At 32.2% G+C, this 20,525-nt stretch overlaps 2 protein-coding genes and 1 long non-coding RNA gene across 3 annotated transcripts in view; 2 read left to right on the top strand and 1 right to left on the bottom strand.

Annotated features, from left to right (window-relative positions):
* LOC129807792 (uncharacterized) overlaps window positions 1-20,525 on the bottom strand; it is an 802,905-nt gene that overhangs the window by 294,542 nt on the left and 487,838 nt on the right. The gene's annotated exons all lie outside the window — the stretch shown is intronic.
* LOC129807803 (uncharacterized) lies at window positions 10,258-11,667 on the top strand. Its single transcript, XR_008752318.1, has 3 exons — window positions 10,258-10,274; window positions 10,882-10,996; window positions 11,632-11,667. It is a non-coding gene; the product is annotated as an uncharacterized LOC129807803 (long non-coding RNA).
* Window positions 14,339-16,298, top strand: LOC129807796 (uncharacterized). The gene is made up of 5 exons (XM_055857291.1): window positions 14,339-14,715; window positions 14,787-14,936; window positions 15,047-15,841; window positions 15,908-15,956; window positions 16,025-16,298. The coding sequence occupies exons 1-5, from the start codon at window positions 14,470-14,472 to the stop codon at window positions 16,282-16,284; spliced, it is 1,500 nt and encodes a 499-aa protein (XP_055713266.1). The 5' UTR covers window positions 14,339-14,469; the 3' UTR covers window positions 16,285-16,298.

The raw sequence follows: 20,525 nt of genomic DNA, 5'->3' as shown, positions 1-20,525 counted from the left end.
GTATTTTGTGGGACTTTCCATTTAAACCCCTATTTTAAGTGTCTCGGTGGAGTAGAGGCAGTCAAATTGGCATCTGAGTGATTTCAAAGCGTTATTATGGGAAAAATCAATTTTTTCACACTTAAACGGCAAAATCGGAGTGATAGCGTAGTTTGAGTGGAAAATGATGTATGGACGAAATGTAGAGACAAATGTGCTCTACAATTATGTCGAAGTAATCATCAAAATCGGTTCAGCGACAGTCGAGATAATTGAGGTTATGTGATATTGAAATTGGTTTTTCGACTGTGGCGCCCCTGGTGTTGGTCCCACGAAGTTCAAATATTCTAGAAAGTTATAGCATTTGGTGAGATCTTTCGTTTAAGACCTCATTCATCAAAATCGGTCACATAGAACCGGAGATACGATTTTTTGAATTTCGTGAACTTTGACCCCTCATATCACCGGTTCTATTGAAACCACAGCGCGCATACGCACCATTTTGGAAACGTCCTAGACTGGACTACAACATACTAAAATTTCATTTACTTGCACAATGCCGTTTTTGAGAAAAGTGACTTTGAATTTCGATGAATTTTGACGCTATCACAGCGCCACCTGTGGTGACTTTTTGAACTTCCATCTGAAAGTGCTCATCGACACGAAACCAAAAAGGTAAAATTTAGGTCGATATGTTAATTAGAACCGGAGATAGAGGCCGGTCAATGTTCGAACTTTGACCCCTTATAGCTCGGGTCAGAGGTTATGGATCGACTTAAGGTTTTTTTTGTTTGATAGGTATAATCAACGGCTACAACATACTAAAATTTCAGCCCGATTGCCTAAGGAATTTTTGAGTTATTTAACTTTTAAGATTTAAAAATTTTCTTTTTAATAATAGCGCCCCTAGCGGTGGTTTTATGAACTTGTGATGTTAGAAAGGGAAGTGGCATTTCACGAGAGCTTTCCAAAAAGCCCTCACTTTTTAAATTCTGACAATTAGAACCGGAGTTATGGCCATTTTAAGAAATTTTTTTTGGACCCTTATAGCTCGGGTCAGGGGGGTCGGGGGACCTTAAGTTTGGTATTGATGGAAAGCTCTAAGGCCCAGCTATAACATACTAAAATTTGAGCCCGCTCGATGCCATAGGGGCGGAGCTATTGAGAAAACAAAAAATAGGGGGGTCTTCAAAATGGCGGAAGGAGGGGCGGGGGGTGGGGGGTCAATGCACCAAGTTGCAATTTTCACCCGATATATAACCTTTGCCGAAAACCGCAAGTCGATATCTTTTTTAGTTTAGGAGCTATTAAGCTCCAAAGAGCGGCCGGCCGGCCGGGAACGTAACTTAGCCACATATATATTCGGAATCAGGAAGTGGCGAAACACATTTTGGCCAAATTTGAGGTCGATCGGACGACATGAAATTTTGTTAGGATTATAGTAGGTGAGATTGTTAAGAATCTCACCTAATAGACGGAGACACTGAATCTTTCTTGATTTTCACAATTTTATTCTCTACGACGGACGTTTCGAGGATGGATGTCCTCTTCATCAGGTATCGAATGTGGTTAGTTACATAGTAAAGCAGTAGCTCTTTAATGATGAGCAAGTATCCAGATTTCGAATCGACTTTAAATTGAAGGAGTTTGTTTTTGGGTACCTAACCTTTCTGGACCAATAGGTAACCGGTGACCTAAATATAAAAACGACTTTTTTTGACAATCATAAATTGGGCAGCCTCTAATTTTGGACACTTTGAGGGTAAAATAGGACACTAAATTTGAATTGATTAAAATTATGGAATTTCAGCAAATTTATATTAAATTTTTAGATGTTATTATGAAATAATCATTGAATATTGTGTTGATTCACGTTAATAGTGATTTGCTCATTTGATCTGAAGTGAAATTTGACTTGTGAATTACGTTTTTCTTGTGAAAAACGGACAATTTTCTAATAGATTCACCATTCAGGTGATACTTGTTGCTTTGGAAAGGTGTTTTTCTTTCAAAATTTTGTAAATTTTTAACTTTACTGATGACTAGGTGAACAAATTCCTGGAGGAACATCATTTCACGAACGAGATGTAGTCATAAAAACCTTAAAAGTTTACCCGAAAGCCCAGGGAATGCCCGAATACGCGTGTGCTTTGAGTATCCAAAATTAACTCACTTTAGTGAATGATATGGAAAATTTCCGGGGTCATTGTGATATTTTACTATTCCTTTTCATAAACAGGAAGAAAACTTGGTAAAATAGGTTCTTTAAATGGAACAAAGGCCATCTTATTGAGGCGGATTGCCCGTCCAAAATTACAAGCAAAGTGTCCAAATTTACAACCAAAATGTTCAAAATTAGACTCAAATTCACCTCTACATATCAATTGAATTTCAAACGTATTAAGAATAATTTTATTAAGAAAAAAAAACGATAAACAGCTTATCAAGTTTCTAAACAACGTTTCTGAAAAGAGAGTAACAAAAAAAAATTAAATTAGTATTGGAACTTTTGCACCTCAAATTTAGAACATTGATGCTTATAAGCACCCTGTCTAAAATTATGAACACTTCCGCTATACAAAGTTATTTTGTTCTTGAGGTACCTATGACCCAATGGTTTTGAAAAGTTTAAAGATACTCAAAGCGCATCCAATTTGTTTTTTGCTTATTAGTCAACGTTCGAATAAGTCAGTTTTCTCCGGGGGGTGACATTAGATCTGAAAAATGCTACCGATTTTAGTGTATTTTTTTCCCTGTTTTCGTACACATTTCAGGAGATATCTCCAAAACTGCGTAGGTTGCCAATTTAGGGTTTTCGGTTGCCTCTTTGTTATTAAATTGGCTTTCATTTTGTATTAGTACTTTTTGCTTATTCATTCTACAATGACAGAAAACAGCTAATAAAGTCAAAAGTTTTTTCGGCTCGCTAGAAATGTATAGGAAACATAGGAAATGTTATGCCCCTGGTTTTTCTATTATTATTAATCGTATCGAGATATATTCATTAGAAAAGAGTTTTTCTATGAGAATTTCAACGGTGAAAATTTGAGGGTTGCTAATTAAGGGGTATCCTGGGTCACAAAGACTAAAATCATCATATTACATAATTAGAGCTCTCAACTAAATAAAAGTACACAATTTAAACTTATTTTCTGAAATTTTCGTTAAATGTAAACTCGTATTAGAATGGAGGACTCTTGGCTTCCTTTAAAACAATTCATTTTACAAGACAAAGAGTAGTGTAAAATATGCCGAAAATACTAATTTTTTTGTATAAAAATCTTTCAAAAATTCAAATTTTCTCCTTTTTCAAAAATCCTTTGTTCGAGTACGAGTTTAATTCATCTGTTACCAGAAAATATTTGGGTTTTTAACATTAATAAAAGTTTCCCCAGAAAAGCTATGTAAGAGGAGACGTCGACCTCGAGGTAGACCTTACACAGTAAAAAAATGTGTAAAATTTTACTACAAATAGTGCAAAATCGACCATTTTAGCTGTTTAATTTAAAAATGTTTGAAAAATGCACAACATTTTGGTAATTTATTGTCACGTGATTGAAAATTACAACTATTATAGTTGAAAAATTTTCAACAATGTTGTTTAATTTGAAAATGTGTAAAATTTTAACACTATAATAGTTTAAAATCGGATAAATTAATTATTTAATTGCGATCTGTGTAAAATTTCTCACTGTTATAATCATAAAAATTTTTCAACAATGTTTTGTCATTTAAAACTGTTTGACAAATTCTAAAAATTACCAATATTATAGTATGTTTACAGTTTTTCACATTATTATAGTGTGAAAAATACACAACTTTATGGTATTTTTTGTCACATGATCAAAAATTAACACTATTATAGTTTGACCATAATTTTTAACACTAATATAGTGTGAGGTCTTGTGTATTTCAACCAAATTTGTTGAATTTTTAAACAAAAGTTGTTGAATTTTGAGACAAAAGTTGTTGATTTTTAAACAACAGTTGTGTAAAAATCGTTGAATTTCCAATTGAGACTTAAACTTCAGTCGAGATGCTTTTCATTGGGCAAAAGTTATATAGAACATCAAATATTTATATGCATAATAAGTATATCGTGAAGATCCGAGCATCAGATGTAATCATTTCGCATTAGGGGGTATCCCGAGTACAGGAAAAACCAATAAAAATGTCTAAAAAGTCAAAAAAAAATCAAAATCTTCGAAATGAAAAGAAAATTCAACAATAAACAGAATTCAACAATTTTTGAATTTACAAATAAAAATTCAACAATTTTTAAATTCAACAATTCCAAATTCAACATCTTGAAATTCAACAACTTTAAAATAACAATTTTAAATAAAACACTTTTTCCAAGTTTAACGCTATAATAGTGTTAATTTTTTTTACTGTGTAGGTCAAGGTGGCTAAATCAAATTCAGAATATTGCCTTGGAACGCCTTGAAATCGAACCTGAATATCTTTCTGAAGTGGCGGAGGATCTACAAGTGCGGGCTGCTAAATTGAAAATTGAAAATGATGTTGAAGATGAACTTCAGATTAATCTACTCTGAGTAATTTTACCCACCTCAAAGTGTTTGTCTTTAAGATCTCCAAAAAAAACGATATCAGGCTCCAACAGTTGAATTTTTAAAATAAAAAAAAAGAAATTTTAGAATATATTTCAAACCTTTTAAATATTGCTCTTTTACATGCTTAATCGCTAAAGGTAAATAATTTTTTTATTGCCGCAAGAAAAATTTAATTTATTATTCAGAAAATATTCTGATTTTTTTTCAATCTACGTTTGACTGAGGAAACTAAAGCATAAAGCTCTGAGTTCTAGGTCCTTAGGAGTGGATAATTGGTTACCCTATTTTCCAGGGCTACAAATTTCTAATAGAATGGGTTTTATTAAAGTAAATAGCTGACTTATCTTTTATTAAGTACAAATCCAGATTTATAGACCTCAGACCCGTCCTTCTTTCTTGCCTTTCTACACTGGACTGACTCAGTAATGATCTATCAAATTAGTTGTGTAATTTATGCTCATCTTGTTTCAGAACTTAATTTTATACAGTTCCTAAACTTAAACTACCGTAGGTTCGGATGAATTTGTCCTCCGTGGGTGACTTTGACCCGTTGTTCGTAAGCTTTTCTCTATTTCCAGAAATTAAGGATGATCATTACCGATCCGATCTACCATGTCTGATCGGTGAGAACCATTCTTAAACATTATAAAATTAAAAAAAAAGTTTACGAACAGTAGGGGGTCAAAGTCACCAACATAATTAATCATTTTGTTAGTTGGGTTAATGAGTCTGACGTAGATATGTAGCTTTTGTGTTCCTTCTTTTCGGAAAAGTAGAATTCAGTCATCCAAATTAATCTAGCCTTGCTGATATTACCTTTATTAAGTATCTAGCTTTTTTAAAGTTCTTTTTGTCTTAATTCTAAATGGTACGAACTTATTTTTATTTTAACTAAGATTTGTTCTAAGTCATCTATGTTTTTTGAACTTATAGAGCGTTCTACCTTAACGATCTGTGCCAGAAAAATTATCGGCTTACCTTATAAACATCTGTTGTACCGGATGTAAAGATATTAACAAATTTATTATAGTAATTAACAATACGATAAAACATTTCTTTAATTATCATTAAAACAAATTAAAAATAATCCTACCAAAACACCAAAAAGTAATGGCATTTAAATAAAATCCACCTGTTTGAAGTGATTTACCGTTGATGAGAAAGTCTTGCAAATCACACTTAATTATGGATTTTCCGAAAATAAACCTGAGAAAAACGATTTCCCTTTTTACCTAAACCCGTAAAACTAATAAATGTTTCTTGTATCGAAACGTACTCAAACCGATAAATAAGGTTTTTGTTACTCTGTGCATAGCAACTAATCTTACAATTTCAATAGAAGCCAAGTAACAAATTTTTTCCTAAGTTGTAACTCGACTCTTTGCCTCACTGCCTCCACTTGAAGTCCTCTCCGACAGGATTCTTCTATTCGTCTGAATTTTGCAAGTGAATTGAAATAAAATTCTCAATTGGTCGTCCAACAAAAAGTCACACACAGAGTATCAAAAACCCTCTTCAGTATTTGCAGCAAAAATCCACAGGCCCTGCCGGAGAATTTCTTATTCACCGTGCAACTCACCTTTGTGTTATTAAAACACCATGGAGGACAATAAAAAAAAAGAAATCCACAATAAGTCTTGCTGGCAAGGTTAGGCAAAGTAAATGGTTGAAAAGGACCCGTCAAGCTAGACGTTATTCATCGAGCTTGCGCCAAATGAATAGGTTCATGTCGAGGTTTTTCTTAAAGGAACAAGTTCCTCAGAATGGGTTCTTAATGAAATTCTTTTCTCTTCCTTAACCCAAAGATTTCTCAGCCATGCCGAGACGATGGAAAAATCTTCCGGACTCGTTGGACAACTTGCAGCCTCTTTTGTTGCTACTTTTAACCTCGAAGGATGTCTGGGATGCCATGAACCCTAGATGTCAAATCTATTCAGTCAAGTTCTGATTGAAAAAATATAATTTTCTGAAGACCCTTCCCCTTCGCGCTAAGCCCATTTGCTAAGTGCGCAACATTCAAAAAATTTCTCTCAGTGCGTTAGTAATTTCCTTGAAGTATTTTTCTGCCATTTCAACCTCTCACCGTTACACAAAAATTCACTGTATAATTGATTAATTGCACAATGCATTGTTGAAAACGATACGAATGGTAATAAGGTTGATTCAGTAATGAAGAAAAAGTGCTTAGGCCTACCCGCTAATAGAAGCGGTAAATTGTATCCATTGTAAAAATTGGGTCATCGAATTCAAAGCGACTTAAGAAGGAAATTTTCTGTTGAATTGATTTTGAAAATGGGGCCAATAGAGGTACCGAAGATAGTGATAAGCCTTTTAGCTCTATAAAAGGTGTGATTCTTTCCACAGTAAATTCAGTTTATGCACAGAACTTCAAAGAAAAAAACTATAAAAGTAGGGGGAAATCGGGCTAGATTGAGCTGAATGCACATTAAAATACCTATTTTGTCGCAATTCTAGCGGAAGCTAAGCTTTAACGAAATATAATATAGGCAGACAAAAGAAATTTAGATTTAAATTGAACTATGGCTAACCAACATTAACATTTCCAATGTAACCCTCAACAACATTTCCTATGTCCCTATAAGACATCCGATTGATAGCCAAATATAGTCATTATTTTAGAATGATCTTAGGCACCCCTTCAATCTTCTTTAAATAGAATAATGAACATTATAAAGTTTCCAAATTAATTTAGAAAAATACAAAGAAGAGAGGTTTAAAATCGTTGTCTGCGATCTGATATAAGAAAAGTTTGTTCAACAGTATAATAAAATACTTTAAATAATATACTTTTTTTATTCTGAGAATAAATGTATTTTAAAGAAATATGTATTAAGTTTTCAAGCCAGTATAGATAAATTGCAAAACTTTATAAAAAATCTATCAAAATTTTAACTTTAAACTTAATTAATTTAAGAACAATTTTAGGAAGTTCCATAAACTCTAAAATATACAGTGTCAGTCAAAAGCTTTCGATAAAGGTATGTTCAAGAAATCATACGGGAAAAATGATAGAAAACATCACTTTTTCAAATTTTCCTTTGAACAAAAGAGTTGTTTATAATTAACTTTTTTTATCAAAACTTTAAAAAAATATGGGAAAGCTGATACGCAACCCTCTTTTAAAACCCAAATTAGATAAAAATAAAGGAAATGATTATTTAAATTCCTTTCAACCCAGACAATTGCGTACAAGTACATTTGTCAACAAATTATTAAAAAAATAATATGTAAAAAAAAATTAAAAACATCCCATATAAGGTTGGATAAAAGTTCATATTGGTATCGTTATTTAATGACCTCAAAAAATTCTCCAATTACAAGAATAACGTAAAATTTAAAAATAATTTTCAAAAATAACAAGCAGAGAAAATAACAGAACAGACTGGGCTTTTCTACATGGTCATTGCTTTTTCACGCCTTCATTGCTTTTTTAACACGTGAAAAAGATACTTAAAAAATTGCGGCACCAAACCAATTTTTGCACTAATTTAATATTCTTTACGCTTTATGAGACAATTTTCTTTAAAAAGGAAATGTATAAGTAAAATTTTTTGATTATAAGTACCTTGAGCATAGAGCAAAAAGCAATTGACCGGTCAACTGCTCTTTGCTCTTTTTCGAGGTGTTTAGATTTGGCAAATTTTACTAATACATAATTTTCTTTTTAAAGAATATTGTCTCAGAGAACGGAAAAAACATCAAATTAATGCAAAAATTGGTTAGGTGTCGCAATTTTTTTAGTATCTTTATCACGTGTAAAAAAGCAATGAAGGCGTAAAAAAGCAATGACGATGTAGAAAAGCCCAGTCTGTTCGCTGTGAATATGTAATATTATAATATTTGTTTATATTTCGAACAAATAAACATTCATTGCAATATTTCATAGAGCAAAAAGGTCATGTGAAAAAATTCCATTGAGAGAAATCCGAAAAGTTTAAATAACATTCCTGAAATGTTAATTTTACTCTGCAGTATTGATCCAAAATCGGTGTAAATATTACCCTTTTTAGGTATATTAGGGGATTAAAATTACCCATTTTCATGTTAATTTTACCCTTAAAAAGGTGTAAAATTAACATTAAAAGATGTTGATATATTTTTACACTTAAAAAGTGTTAAAGTTCTGAGAAAAAAAGTTAATCGCACCCTCTTTTTTTCTCAGTGTCGGATAAAAGTAAAATCTGAAGAAAGTGAGTTTTATCATAGCGTACTGGGGCCGCTGGGTTGATCAGAAAACTGGCCCGATTGTAACGGTTAGTCTTCAAAGACTTCGATTTAAAAAAAGGATAGGTTATAGTTTAATTTATAACATTATTTTTTTATGATTACCAAGGGGTAACTCATAAGCAATCAAAATGATTCGAGTTCCCGGTTCCCCGAAAAAATACATAAGTTTCCCGGGATCCCTGAAAAAATATATGGGTTTCCCGAGTTTCCGTTCCCAGACTTACTTTTGAGTTCGATTCAAAAATCACTCAAACGATACCCCAAAAATAGTCTGAAGAGTAATAGAATTAATTTCCGCATAAGAAATACTTATCGGTTCGTAACCGATCAGTTTTATCAATTATGATCATTAATCTTTAGATACCATAGTCCTTCGAAGTAAAAATGTGGAGTTCGAGCAGTAAAAAGTATTTAAGAATTTAATTACAACGTTACTTATTTACGATCACCCATGGGTATCTCATAAGTAATCGGACTGGCTAGAGCTCCCAGTTCCTCGAAAAAATGTTTAAGTTTCCAAGGATCCCTGAAAAGATGTATGGGGTTACCAGGCTCCTTAAAAATGTACTCATTCCCTCGTTTCCCCAAGAATATCCTGAAAAAGATATACTGGTCCCAGGTTTCCTAAAAAAAAACTATTTATATGGTTTTTCCGTAAGCTTCCTGTTAAAATGTTTAAGTCCCTAGGGTTCCCCGTTAGGTACCTGAAAAGTTTAAAAGTTCCCCCATTCCCCTGGTTCCCTGAAAAATCTATGAGTTCCTCGGGTTCCCAAAAAATTTATGCCCAAGAAGCAATTTTTTCCTAACATAGTCTTGTATAATTCCTTAAGTAAGGAACAATAGAACCAAAAATCCTTTTATTTACTTATAACGCTCTTGATTTCATCATTGAGATTACTATAAGTAAAGTGGCGCACTCTTAAGGATCTTAAGAACTCCTATAGGATTTTCAACAGAAAATTCTCACTTTAAGCAGGGGCCTTTCGTCATTTCATTTTTCCATACGTTTTTGCATAGAGGCATTGAAGACTATTGACAAGTTCTTTCCTAAAGAGAATTGACTTATCAGTCTGATATATTTCGAAATCGTGCATTAAAAGCTATCTAAAAATACATATTTCATAATGTTCGCCGAATTAATACAAGAACTACACAGTAAAAAATTGTGTAAAATTTTACTACTATTATAGAGTTAAATTGACCATTTTAATTGTTTAATTTTAAAATGTTTAAAAAATACACAACATTTTGGTAATTTATTGTCACGTGATAAAAAATTACCACTATTATAGTCAAGATTTTTCAACAAAGTTGTTTAATTTAAAATTGTTGAAAATTTGATACCATTATGGTGGTAATTTGTGTCTTTTTACTACCATGATAGTCGCGAAATGTGGCGTGATGTTGCTAGCTTCACTGTGGTGATTGTGATACTGTTATTCTGCGCGACCAACGGAAAGCGTTCACAAAGAGGTAAGTTTAGTGCTTTTATGCTATTTTAATTTAATTTTTCTAATAAAATAAGTGGTAAATCGTGAGATGAGAATTTGGTGTAGTTCAATAAGTTAGTATTTGATTGATTCTTGCAAATTTTATTGAGACAGGATGTATTTTGTGTAATGCCAGAGAAAGTGTGGTTATGTTAAATTCATAATTCGGAAATTTGTGGAAATTTTGTAAGAAAACTATGATTTAGAGACGAAAATAGATAATTAAGACCTCATTGAGTCCACCAAGAATAGGTCAGGCGATCAAGTGCGTCACATTTCACGAAGAAAACGATTAAATGAATTGATGCACTTTCTTAGACTCCCGGATGACTCATTTGGAGGGTTTTTGTGAACATATTTCCACATTTTTCCTAATATCATGTGAAAATTGGCAGGATGATTCTATATAGCACCTATTTAAGACAAATTGTGCCATAGATGTGGAAGACTGTCCGCCTGGGGTGAATTTTACACCGTGAACTTGTTGAAGCGTGAAATGTACTTTCTCTTACTTCCGGACAGATTGATTGAAAATAATATTGAAAATATTATGAACAATTCGTAAGATTTATTTTTTTCTGTTTTATCAGCAATATCCTGAACATTCACGGAAGAAAAAAAAAACAAATCAGTTGAAGGAGAATTCGCAACACTTTGTGAGGCCTCCGGACAACTCAATTTTCGTGGGACCTTTATGAAATTCTGGTAAGTTCTTTTTGTTTTCTTCATGGGGAAAATAATAAGATAATTTCTAGGGAGTTCTAAAATATTTTTAGTCGCACTGGAAAAGAGCTCTTCATGATGTTCAATAATTCCTCTCAAACCTTGGGACAAGTTATATCCATCTCGAATTCTATTAATTTATTATGAGAATTTTAGAACTCTCTACTTCAATATAGATTGTTCTCTTATGTACCGAGAATCTTCAATTTCTTTAATTTTATTATTTCAATTATCTTAGTTATCGGAGAGAAATAATTTCGTTAAGCCTTTAATAGCCAGCACGTGTAAAAATACGCATCAGAAAAATCAGATTTTCAACATTAATTTATTAACATTTACTGCGTTTATTTATATATTCCTTCAAAAAAAAATCAGTAAGACTATGATTAAGTGCTTTAAAGCAATTTTAAATAAATATAAATTTAATTATCACAGTAAATCTATTTTTTGTGATGCTACCCCTGAGAGTTATAGCTATTAAAGGGTTATTGTTCGACTTTTTTACAAGAATAAATGGTGGCATAAATGTATAGATCAAAATTTTCAATTCTTCTGTTTTCTTAAGAAAATAAAGTAACATATTTCAGAAAGTATTAAAGTCCATATTTTTTTTTCAGAACTCTACAAACTAAAGTCTGGAAAACTTCGCATGCTTCATATTTTTTATGTTAGTAAAAAAAATCAATTTTTAAATCTATATTTTTTATAACAATATATTTTATGTGTAATGTTTAATTCCTCTTTATTTTAAACTAATTTTATTTATTTATTTTATGTTTACTTTTTTACAAATTAAACTCGCAAAAATGTCAATTCAATGTCCGAATTGTAGTTTTAAACTGGGACACAAAGCTTATTATACACATTTAAAAATTCATAAAACAAACAAACATGCCATATTTAAATGTATTGAGGAAAATTGCAATCAAATTTTCAAAACTTATTTAAGGTTGTTAAGTCATAAGGCTCGCATTCATTCTGATAAGTGTACGAGATATATAGCATCATTAAGTTTTGAATGTGATATTTGCAAAAAGAAAGAAGAGTCTAAAAAAAGGTTTTATATTCATTTGCTTAAACATTTAAAAGAAACTCCAATTCAATGTCCTTTTTCAAACGAATGCAGAAAAGTCAATTTATTTGCAAATGTAAATAGCTTCAAAGTTCACTTCATAAGACATCATAGTTTTTCCACAGTCTCATTACCTGTAAATGACTTCGAGAATGTGTTGCCAAACCCTTCACTTGAAGCAATTGATAACATTACACTCGATAATACCAAACAAAATCGAAGTCAACTTACAAGGCAGTATTTTAATTTATTTTGCAGTCAACAGTTACAATTAAATGTTCCCTCTACATCTTTCTCCAGTATAAGTGAATCATTTAATTCTGCATACAATATTGACGAGAATCAAAAAATTTACATTCTAGTAAGGGAGCTTCGTAATAAAGGAATATCTGATGTACAAATTAAAGACATTATAAAAACTTTTAGTAGTGAGAAAACTTTATTTAAAGAATTATTTCATTCTGACTTTGGCTTGCTACGGAGCACTTATTCTCGTCAACAAGAATTATTGAAAAGCGAATTTCTTGTGAAACCAAAAGAGATTGAATTAGGGAAAAATGATAAAGATGAGAACTGCACCTATTTTTACATTCCACTAATAGATCTTCTGACCACATTATTTAAGAATCTAGATTTTCGCAATGAATATTTTTCACCAAAAGATGCAAATGGTCTATATTATTCTGATCTAAATGATGGTGAGATAAGCAAAAATAATACTTTTTGGGACCCATTCCACAAAAATATACAGCTCTTGATTTTTCAAGATGCTTTTGAAGTGTGTAATCCTATCGGAGCTGCGAGATTAAAAAACAAACTCATAGGAGTATATCTATCTGTTGGAAATTTAAAAAAATATAATAGATCCCAAGTCAATAACTTATATTTGATTGCACTTTGCAATGAAAGCAATTTTAAGTATTTTGGGCCCAACAAGATTTTAAATGAATTGGTAAATGATATTAAAATTTTAGAAAGGATTGGAATAAATGTGATGCATGAAAATGTTTCCTACAATTTGAGAGGATCACTATTTGCAATTTTAGGTGATAACTTAGGGAGTCACCAAATCGGAGGGTTTGTCGAAAATTTCTCGACTTCACATTATTTTTGCAGGATTTGTTATATTACAAGAAGTGAATTTAAAACGAATGAAAATTTAACAGCTCGATTGAGGACCGTGGAATCTCATGAAAAGGATTTAAGTGATTTGAAAAATTCAGACACAAATAATCATAGGGGGGTAAAATTTAATTCTATATTTAATGAATTAACTCACTACAAGATAACAAATCCTGGAATGCCACCCTGCATCGCCCACGATTTTTTCGAAGGAATTATCCCACTAGATCTTTGTTTAATATTTAAATATGTTGTACGAAAAGGTTGGATGTCTTACACGACATTAATATATCTGATAAAATTTTACTTTAAAGACTTGAACTTAAAAGCTTCAATTAAAATGAGGCCAAATTTTTCTAACATACTTGGTAGAGCCTACGATATATGGTGTTTGATTCAAATTATACCTTTGATTTGTGTTGAATTTAGTACTGACGAAAATATTGTAAAAGATTCTGTTTACAAAATGTTAATTCTCTTGAAAAAAATTGTTGACATCGTGGTGGCTCCCCAAATTTCTGAAACACAACGAGCTTTACTGAAATATTTGATTGCAGAGTATTTGGAACTAAGATCTAATAATTTTACTGAACCACTTAAACCAAAGCATCACTTTATTACTCATTACCCATATTTAATCAGAAAATTTGGACCTTTGACTTCTTTCTGGACCTTGCGATTTGAAAGTAAGCATACTCAATTTAAAAGAATCATTACTTCTTCACGAAATTACAAAAACATTCCAAAATTATGCTCGGAAAAACATCAGGCTCAACAATCTCTTTTGCTTTCTGAAAAAATATTGTTTCCAAAAATCATTCACGTAAAATCGAAAATAGGATATGAAATACTTTCAAATACAGAGAAAAATTTACTTAAAATACAAAATATTGATATGTCGATGATATTTTTTGCAAATGAAGGTGATTTTAGAGGTTTCAATATTAAAACAGGCCATTACATTTTTTTGGAGAGAGATGAGTATGGCGATCCTTATGTTATAAAAATTGTGAGACTAGTTGTTCATATTACTTGTTGTGACTTCTCTATAATTGGTCATAAATGTAAATTATATGAAGATCAAGAAAACGGTTTACTTTATGTCTTAAATGAAGAGGAATTATTTTTCAAAAATCAAAAAGAAATAGTTGACCTCTCTCAAATCAAGCTTTGTCATATTAAAAAAATTGATTCTTCTGTACTATTTATTAAACATTCATTACCTGGATAACCTAATTTAAATTGATTGATAAATAGAAAAATGAAATGGTTTAAAGTTTGGAGCGCTGACAGGAGTCAGAAAAGGCTGATGAATTCCATACCCAATATTAATGCTTTGTTGCTAAAAGCAAGTGAAATGCTGGGATACCAATGCACCACCTTAGTTTTAGAGGTGTGCGGAACTGTTATAAATGATGATTCATTCCTAGAAGCGTCATCATTAAATGAAATATTCATGGCTCTGCAACAACATGAATTTTGGACTCCCTCAATATTAGTTAATGAGGTATATATTATTTTTAAAACATGATATCTACATAAAAAATTGTTTACTAACAAAGTAATATTTAATCTCAGGATTTAAGTCAACAGAGACTGAACACTTCAATCGGTGTATTAAATGACCGTGAAACACTTGCCAGCCCTGATTCGTCCTTTAATCAGATATTTTTGCTTGAGCCTCAACCATCGACTTCTCGTTCATTTTCATCAGAAGAAGTTCGTCAGGTGAATTTAATTTTTAAATATTTCTATGATATTTAATTCATAGCCTTATCTAATACTAATATTATACAGTGGTATTAAAATTGTATACTTATTTTTATATTTTTTAACAGGAAACATCCACGCCAATTGGAAACAGCGGAACAAGTAAGCGGGCTCTTAGAGAGAAGTTTTTAGGATATGCTGGTGTGGTTATTCCATGGAGCCGACTTGATTCTGACTGCTTGAACGCTTTGGAGGAAAAGAAACGTCTTTCCGCAACACAATTAACTAAGGTGTGTCAGATGGTAGTCGATGAGATTCGACTTACTGGGTACTATGTACCATGCAAAGTATTCCACGAAACCGCCAAAAGCATGTGCCAGCAATTTCCTGATACCTTCATTGAAAAAGACGATGATGATATTATTATTGGAAATGGATACTTGGGATTGGCAGAGAAACTAAGAAACAGGAACAATTATTTAAATCAACCTCATAAAACCAAGTTTGACGACCAATTGCTGCACAAACAAATAAAGACTTTGAAAGCAGACAATAACGCATGTTCCGGGAACATCAATAATCAACCGAATATCTTCAGTCAAACAGATGAATCACTCAACCCACTCAACGATGGAGATAGTTTTGCTCTAATTAGACGGGACATCAATGAAAAAATGGAACTTACAGAGTTGCTCAACAAGTGGGAAATTCTAAAGACGAAAGATGGACTCTTCGAACACTTTAAGAATCTAACAGAAACTGACATCCAAACTATGACTCCAAAGCTCAGGGATAAATACAGTATGATTTACTTTGCATGCATGAAGGAAGAATTCGAAGGAGAAAAAGACCTGGAGAAATTGATAAAAGCGATTTGCCACTATTTCAAGGAAGATGCTGACACAATTTTGCAACACCGAGAGGTATAGATTGTTATTTCGTATTTTGGAGAATAAGTAATTTTATTGTATGCTATTTGTATATTTCAGATCAATTCGCAAAATCTCATGACGGCACATCCTGGGGTTTATATTATAGGTAAATTATGATAAAAGTATGTTTTAAGCAAAATTTTTACATAGAATTTTCATTATTACGATTTACAGAAAACACAGGAGATCACATGATATTCTACAAAGGGCAGGAGATTCAGAAAGGAGCAAATATCTGGGAAGCGTTTGAAATAATGTTCGCAATGTATTACATTTTCAATGAATGCTTTCCCAGAGAGATTGCTTGCACACTGGAATTTTTCCAGCGATACGTGTTAAAAATACATCCAACAGATGGAACAAAAAATATGAAAAGAAGTGTGTCCAAATGTAATATGAAAGTTTTGGGCTTAATGAAGAAAATAAAAAAATAATTTTTTGTGAACAATGCGTATTTGTACTTTTAAAACTTTAAAACATTCAAAATTAAAAAAATGTTGAATTAAACAAAAAAAATCAACAAATTTTAAATTAAACAACTGAAAATTAAACAATTTGAGAATTAAACAAAAAAAATTAAACAACTTTGAAATTAAACAAAAAAAAATTCAACAATATTAAAATTCAACAAATTGAAATTCAACAATTTTTAAATTAAACAACTAGAAATTCAACAATTTTTTAATTAAACATTTTTCCCAAATTACCACTATTATAGTGGTGTGAAAGATTACACACTATAATAGTGGTAATTTTTTTTACTGTGTAGGAGCAATTTTTTTTAAGTCTACACAGTAAAAAAATGTGTAAAATTTTACTACTATAATAGTGCAAAATCGACGATTTTAGTTGTTTAAATTAAAAATGTTTAAAAAATACACAACATTTTGGTAATTTTTCGTCACGTGATTGAAAATTACCACTATTATAGTTCCAAATTTTCAACAATATTGTTTAATTCGAAAATGTTGAAAATTTGACACCATTATAGTGGTAATTTTTGACATTTTACTACTATAATAGTGGTAAAAAAATTTTCAACAATGCTTTTTGTGCAGTAAAAGTGTTGAAAAATTCTAAAAATTACCACTATTATAGTGTGAAAAAATACACAACTTTATGGTATTTTTTGTCACATGATCAAAAATTAACACTATTATAGTATAATTTTTCACACTATTATAGTGTGAAGCCGTGTGTATTTCAACCAAAGTTGTTGAATATTTAAACAAAAGTTGTTGAATTTTTAAACAAAAGTTATGTAAAAATTGTTGAATTTCCATTTAAGACTTATACTTCAGTCGAGATGCATTTCGATGGGCAAAGGTCATATAGAACATCAAATATTTATAAGTATAATAAATATATCGTAAAGATTCGAGCATCAGATGTAAGCATCTCACATTAGGGGGGATCCTGAGACAGCAAAAAACATTCCATATGTCTAAAAAAGCAAAAATTCAACATATATGTAGAATTCAACAATTTTTGAGTTTACACACAAAAATTCAACAATTTTTAAATTCACCAACTCCAAATTCAACAACTAGAAATTCAACAACTTTAAATTAAACAATTTTTAATTAAACATTTTTTCCAAATTTAACACTATAATAGTGGTGTGAAAGATTACACACTATAATAGTGGTAATTTTTTTTACTGTGTAGGTGCAATATCTACAAATATTTTACAAGGAAAAATGAAAAATTGCTTTACTTTTTATTAGGCTTAATGGGCCCCTGCTTTAAGTCTTTTAAAAGCATACTAAAGGACTTGTTTAGTACTTGGTTTTAAAAGGCAGCTATTTTGTTTCTTGGGTGGGTCCCCTGAGTTCCTCGTGAGTTGCGTAAGGATTTCTAGGTTTTCCGAACTCCCTGAGTTTCTTGAAGAATCTGTAAAGTAGCCCTGGTTTCCCGGGTTTCCCGTCAATTCACTGAAAAAATATTTGGGTTACCTGTGTTCTCTATGGATTCTCTGGCTAGATTGGCAGATCAGCAATAGTTCAGCAAAATAACTAACTCCTTGATGATTACCATGCATCATTATGAACCTCTATTGGAGGTAGTTGACCAATCCACAGTATTACAATAGCTGTGATTATGAAGGGATCTCATCCAAAAACTCTCTTAAAGTTGATTCAGTCTAAAAATAGTCCCTTTAACATTTCTCTTGGTGTTGGACAAAAAAAATGCTCTTCATATGATCGATTCATCGGTTTCATTTAAAAAACAGGATCTCTTATGTACATCTCAGTACATAAGATCCCGGAGGGTGCGAAGGACCCAGGGAAGATATTGATGAGAAACGAGAAAACGCCCTTCTTTAACTCTTACCTCCAGTACGTTAGGGATTGACATGGTTAATGTTCCTACAAATTCACTCTCCAGAAAGTATCTCACATGGCGAAATCTCACGTCAATTGTGCACAAGTTCCTTAACACCATCCTCAGGTACTTGCCCATAAGACCTTCCATCTCAGAATGATCTCGATTTGGTATTGGAGAGCCAAAAATAGTCGTTGGGACGTGAGAGTGTTGCACGTGAAATTCCCACGATCTGAGGGATCTTCCTCAAATGGGGCGATTAAGGAATTTTCTCCGAAATCAAGGCTCATATTGTATGCAAGAGGACGATATGAATATTAATGCTGGGTGAGATCGAGATGGGACATCCTGAATACAGAAGACACCAAGAGCATTGTTGCACACGGGACAATCCCAAGAGAGGTAGATTTTTCTCCCAATAGAGATGACCTTTTGTCCCTGACGAGGGTCTCACATTGATCTTCTGAGATGAAAGTGAAAAATCTAACGGAATTTACTGTCTAACGAACTTCAGGTCAACCTCTGGGAAAGTTTCTTGAAGAAAATTCCTGTGAGAACCCTTGTTAGCACGATGAGAACCCATAGATAGAGATTTTCTGATGGGAAATATCTCGAGGATTTTTTTTCAATTTGACCTCGTGTTATTCTTTTAATGCATTCTTTGTCAAATGAAAATCTAATATTAAAAATATTAAGTTACTCCAATCGATATGAATTGTGGAAAAGTGCAATGTCAATGTTAATTAAACTCAAATTGCACATAAAATTCAATTAACTTCAATAAACTTGATAAATTCACTTATAAAAGGAGTAACTTTGCGTTCATTGTATTTCTGAAGATTTTCTGAAGTCAAAATGAAATCATTTTATATTGTTGTGCAATTAATTTTGCTGTTTTTCCAAACAGGTAAACATAATGGATTAGGGCCAGGCTGTTCGGTAGCATTGGTATTACTTCAGTTGTTTTTGAGGTCAATAAAATTAAAATGATCTCTATTCTTATACAGTTCGAATGGACGTAGAGAGATTTCCTGGTTGGCCGTATCCAGAGGCTATACCGTTGCCTTTTTGGACTCCATGGAAAGGAAAATGAAGTGATTAAGAGTTCCAGGTCCCATCTTTGTGCTTTGCTCAAATTCATGACCAAGATTTTATACCCGAATAGTGGTTAATAAAGATTTTTTTCCACTACAAGATTTTTTTAATTTTCACCGTGTGGTAGGACTTTTGAGCCTAGAGGAGTTGGAGGGAGAAAGCCCGTCCTGACGAAGACTCTTCTTAGCCTACAGTACCAATCACTGTTCAGCTGGGGTGGTGAATCTAAGGGGTGCTATAACGGCGGCTAATCTCAAGTTACGATATCGCTATAGTTCCGCTAGATGGCTTTGTGAGTGCTCAACGAGACATTCCGAACCCGTCAAATAATTTCGTCAGATATCTTTAAAATTTCTGCAGAAAATATCTACACCTCAGCCGAAAATCTGCCGAAAAATCTGTAGATATTCCTACGAATTTTATTTGGGCTTGGAACAAAATTGGTCAGAAATTTTTGCAGATTGCCTGGCGAATCCTAGTTCATACTCTAACGAATTTCTGTAGATATTTTGCCGATTTTCTGTAGATTTTTTTCTACTTTCCAGACTTTCCAGACAGCTGTGTCTAAAAAGATGGAATATTTTCCATTGAATTTTGTTTGCAAACATTGTAACTTCTACAGTTTCTTGATAAATCAACAATATTTTTGTTGAGACAATGGAGACTATGCAGAAATTCTGCCGAGAATCTGTAGATTTTCGGCAGAATTTCTGCCGAAAATCTGCAGATATTCTATGCAGAAATTCTGCCGAAAATCTACAGATTTTCTCTGAATGTACTGAAATATTCCGTTACAATTCAAAAAACCTCCGAGTAAAATCGGCAGGTAGAGCAATGATTTGACGGGAAGGCATAATAGAATCGGCTCCTCAGATGGTCTTTACCAGTGAAACCAGGAGGACGCCAGATTCGTAGTTGCCTTTGAATAGGCAATGGGGCTCAATTTTGAGAAGCTAGCAATGAAGGGTGCTCCAGCAAGTTCTGGTGTGTGGTCTGTAGCATTCGTGCTATAATCAATTCACTACCGATAGTTATGTAATTGATTTTCAGATTAAAAATTCTTATCGGTTCATAACCGGTTTTCGGAAAAGATTTATAGACATATCTAGAACTCAAAGCCCTTTCCAATGAAGTTGAATTTGTCCAAATTGTTTGATAAATACGCTTTTATCTTAGAAATCAACAAAAAAAAGAAACGTTTTTAATCTACAAGATTGAACGTCGCGATTTAGATATGAACCATGGCCATTTGCTT

This window comes from Phlebotomus papatasi, chromosome 3, assembly GCF_024763615.1.
Source record: "Phlebotomus papatasi isolate M1 chromosome 3, Ppap_2.1, whole genome shotgun sequence".
Classification (NCBI taxonomy): Eukaryota; Metazoa; Arthropoda; class Insecta; order Diptera; family Psychodidae; genus Phlebotomus; species Phlebotomus papatasi.
This window is presented reverse-complemented; position numbering and strand designations above follow the sequence as displayed.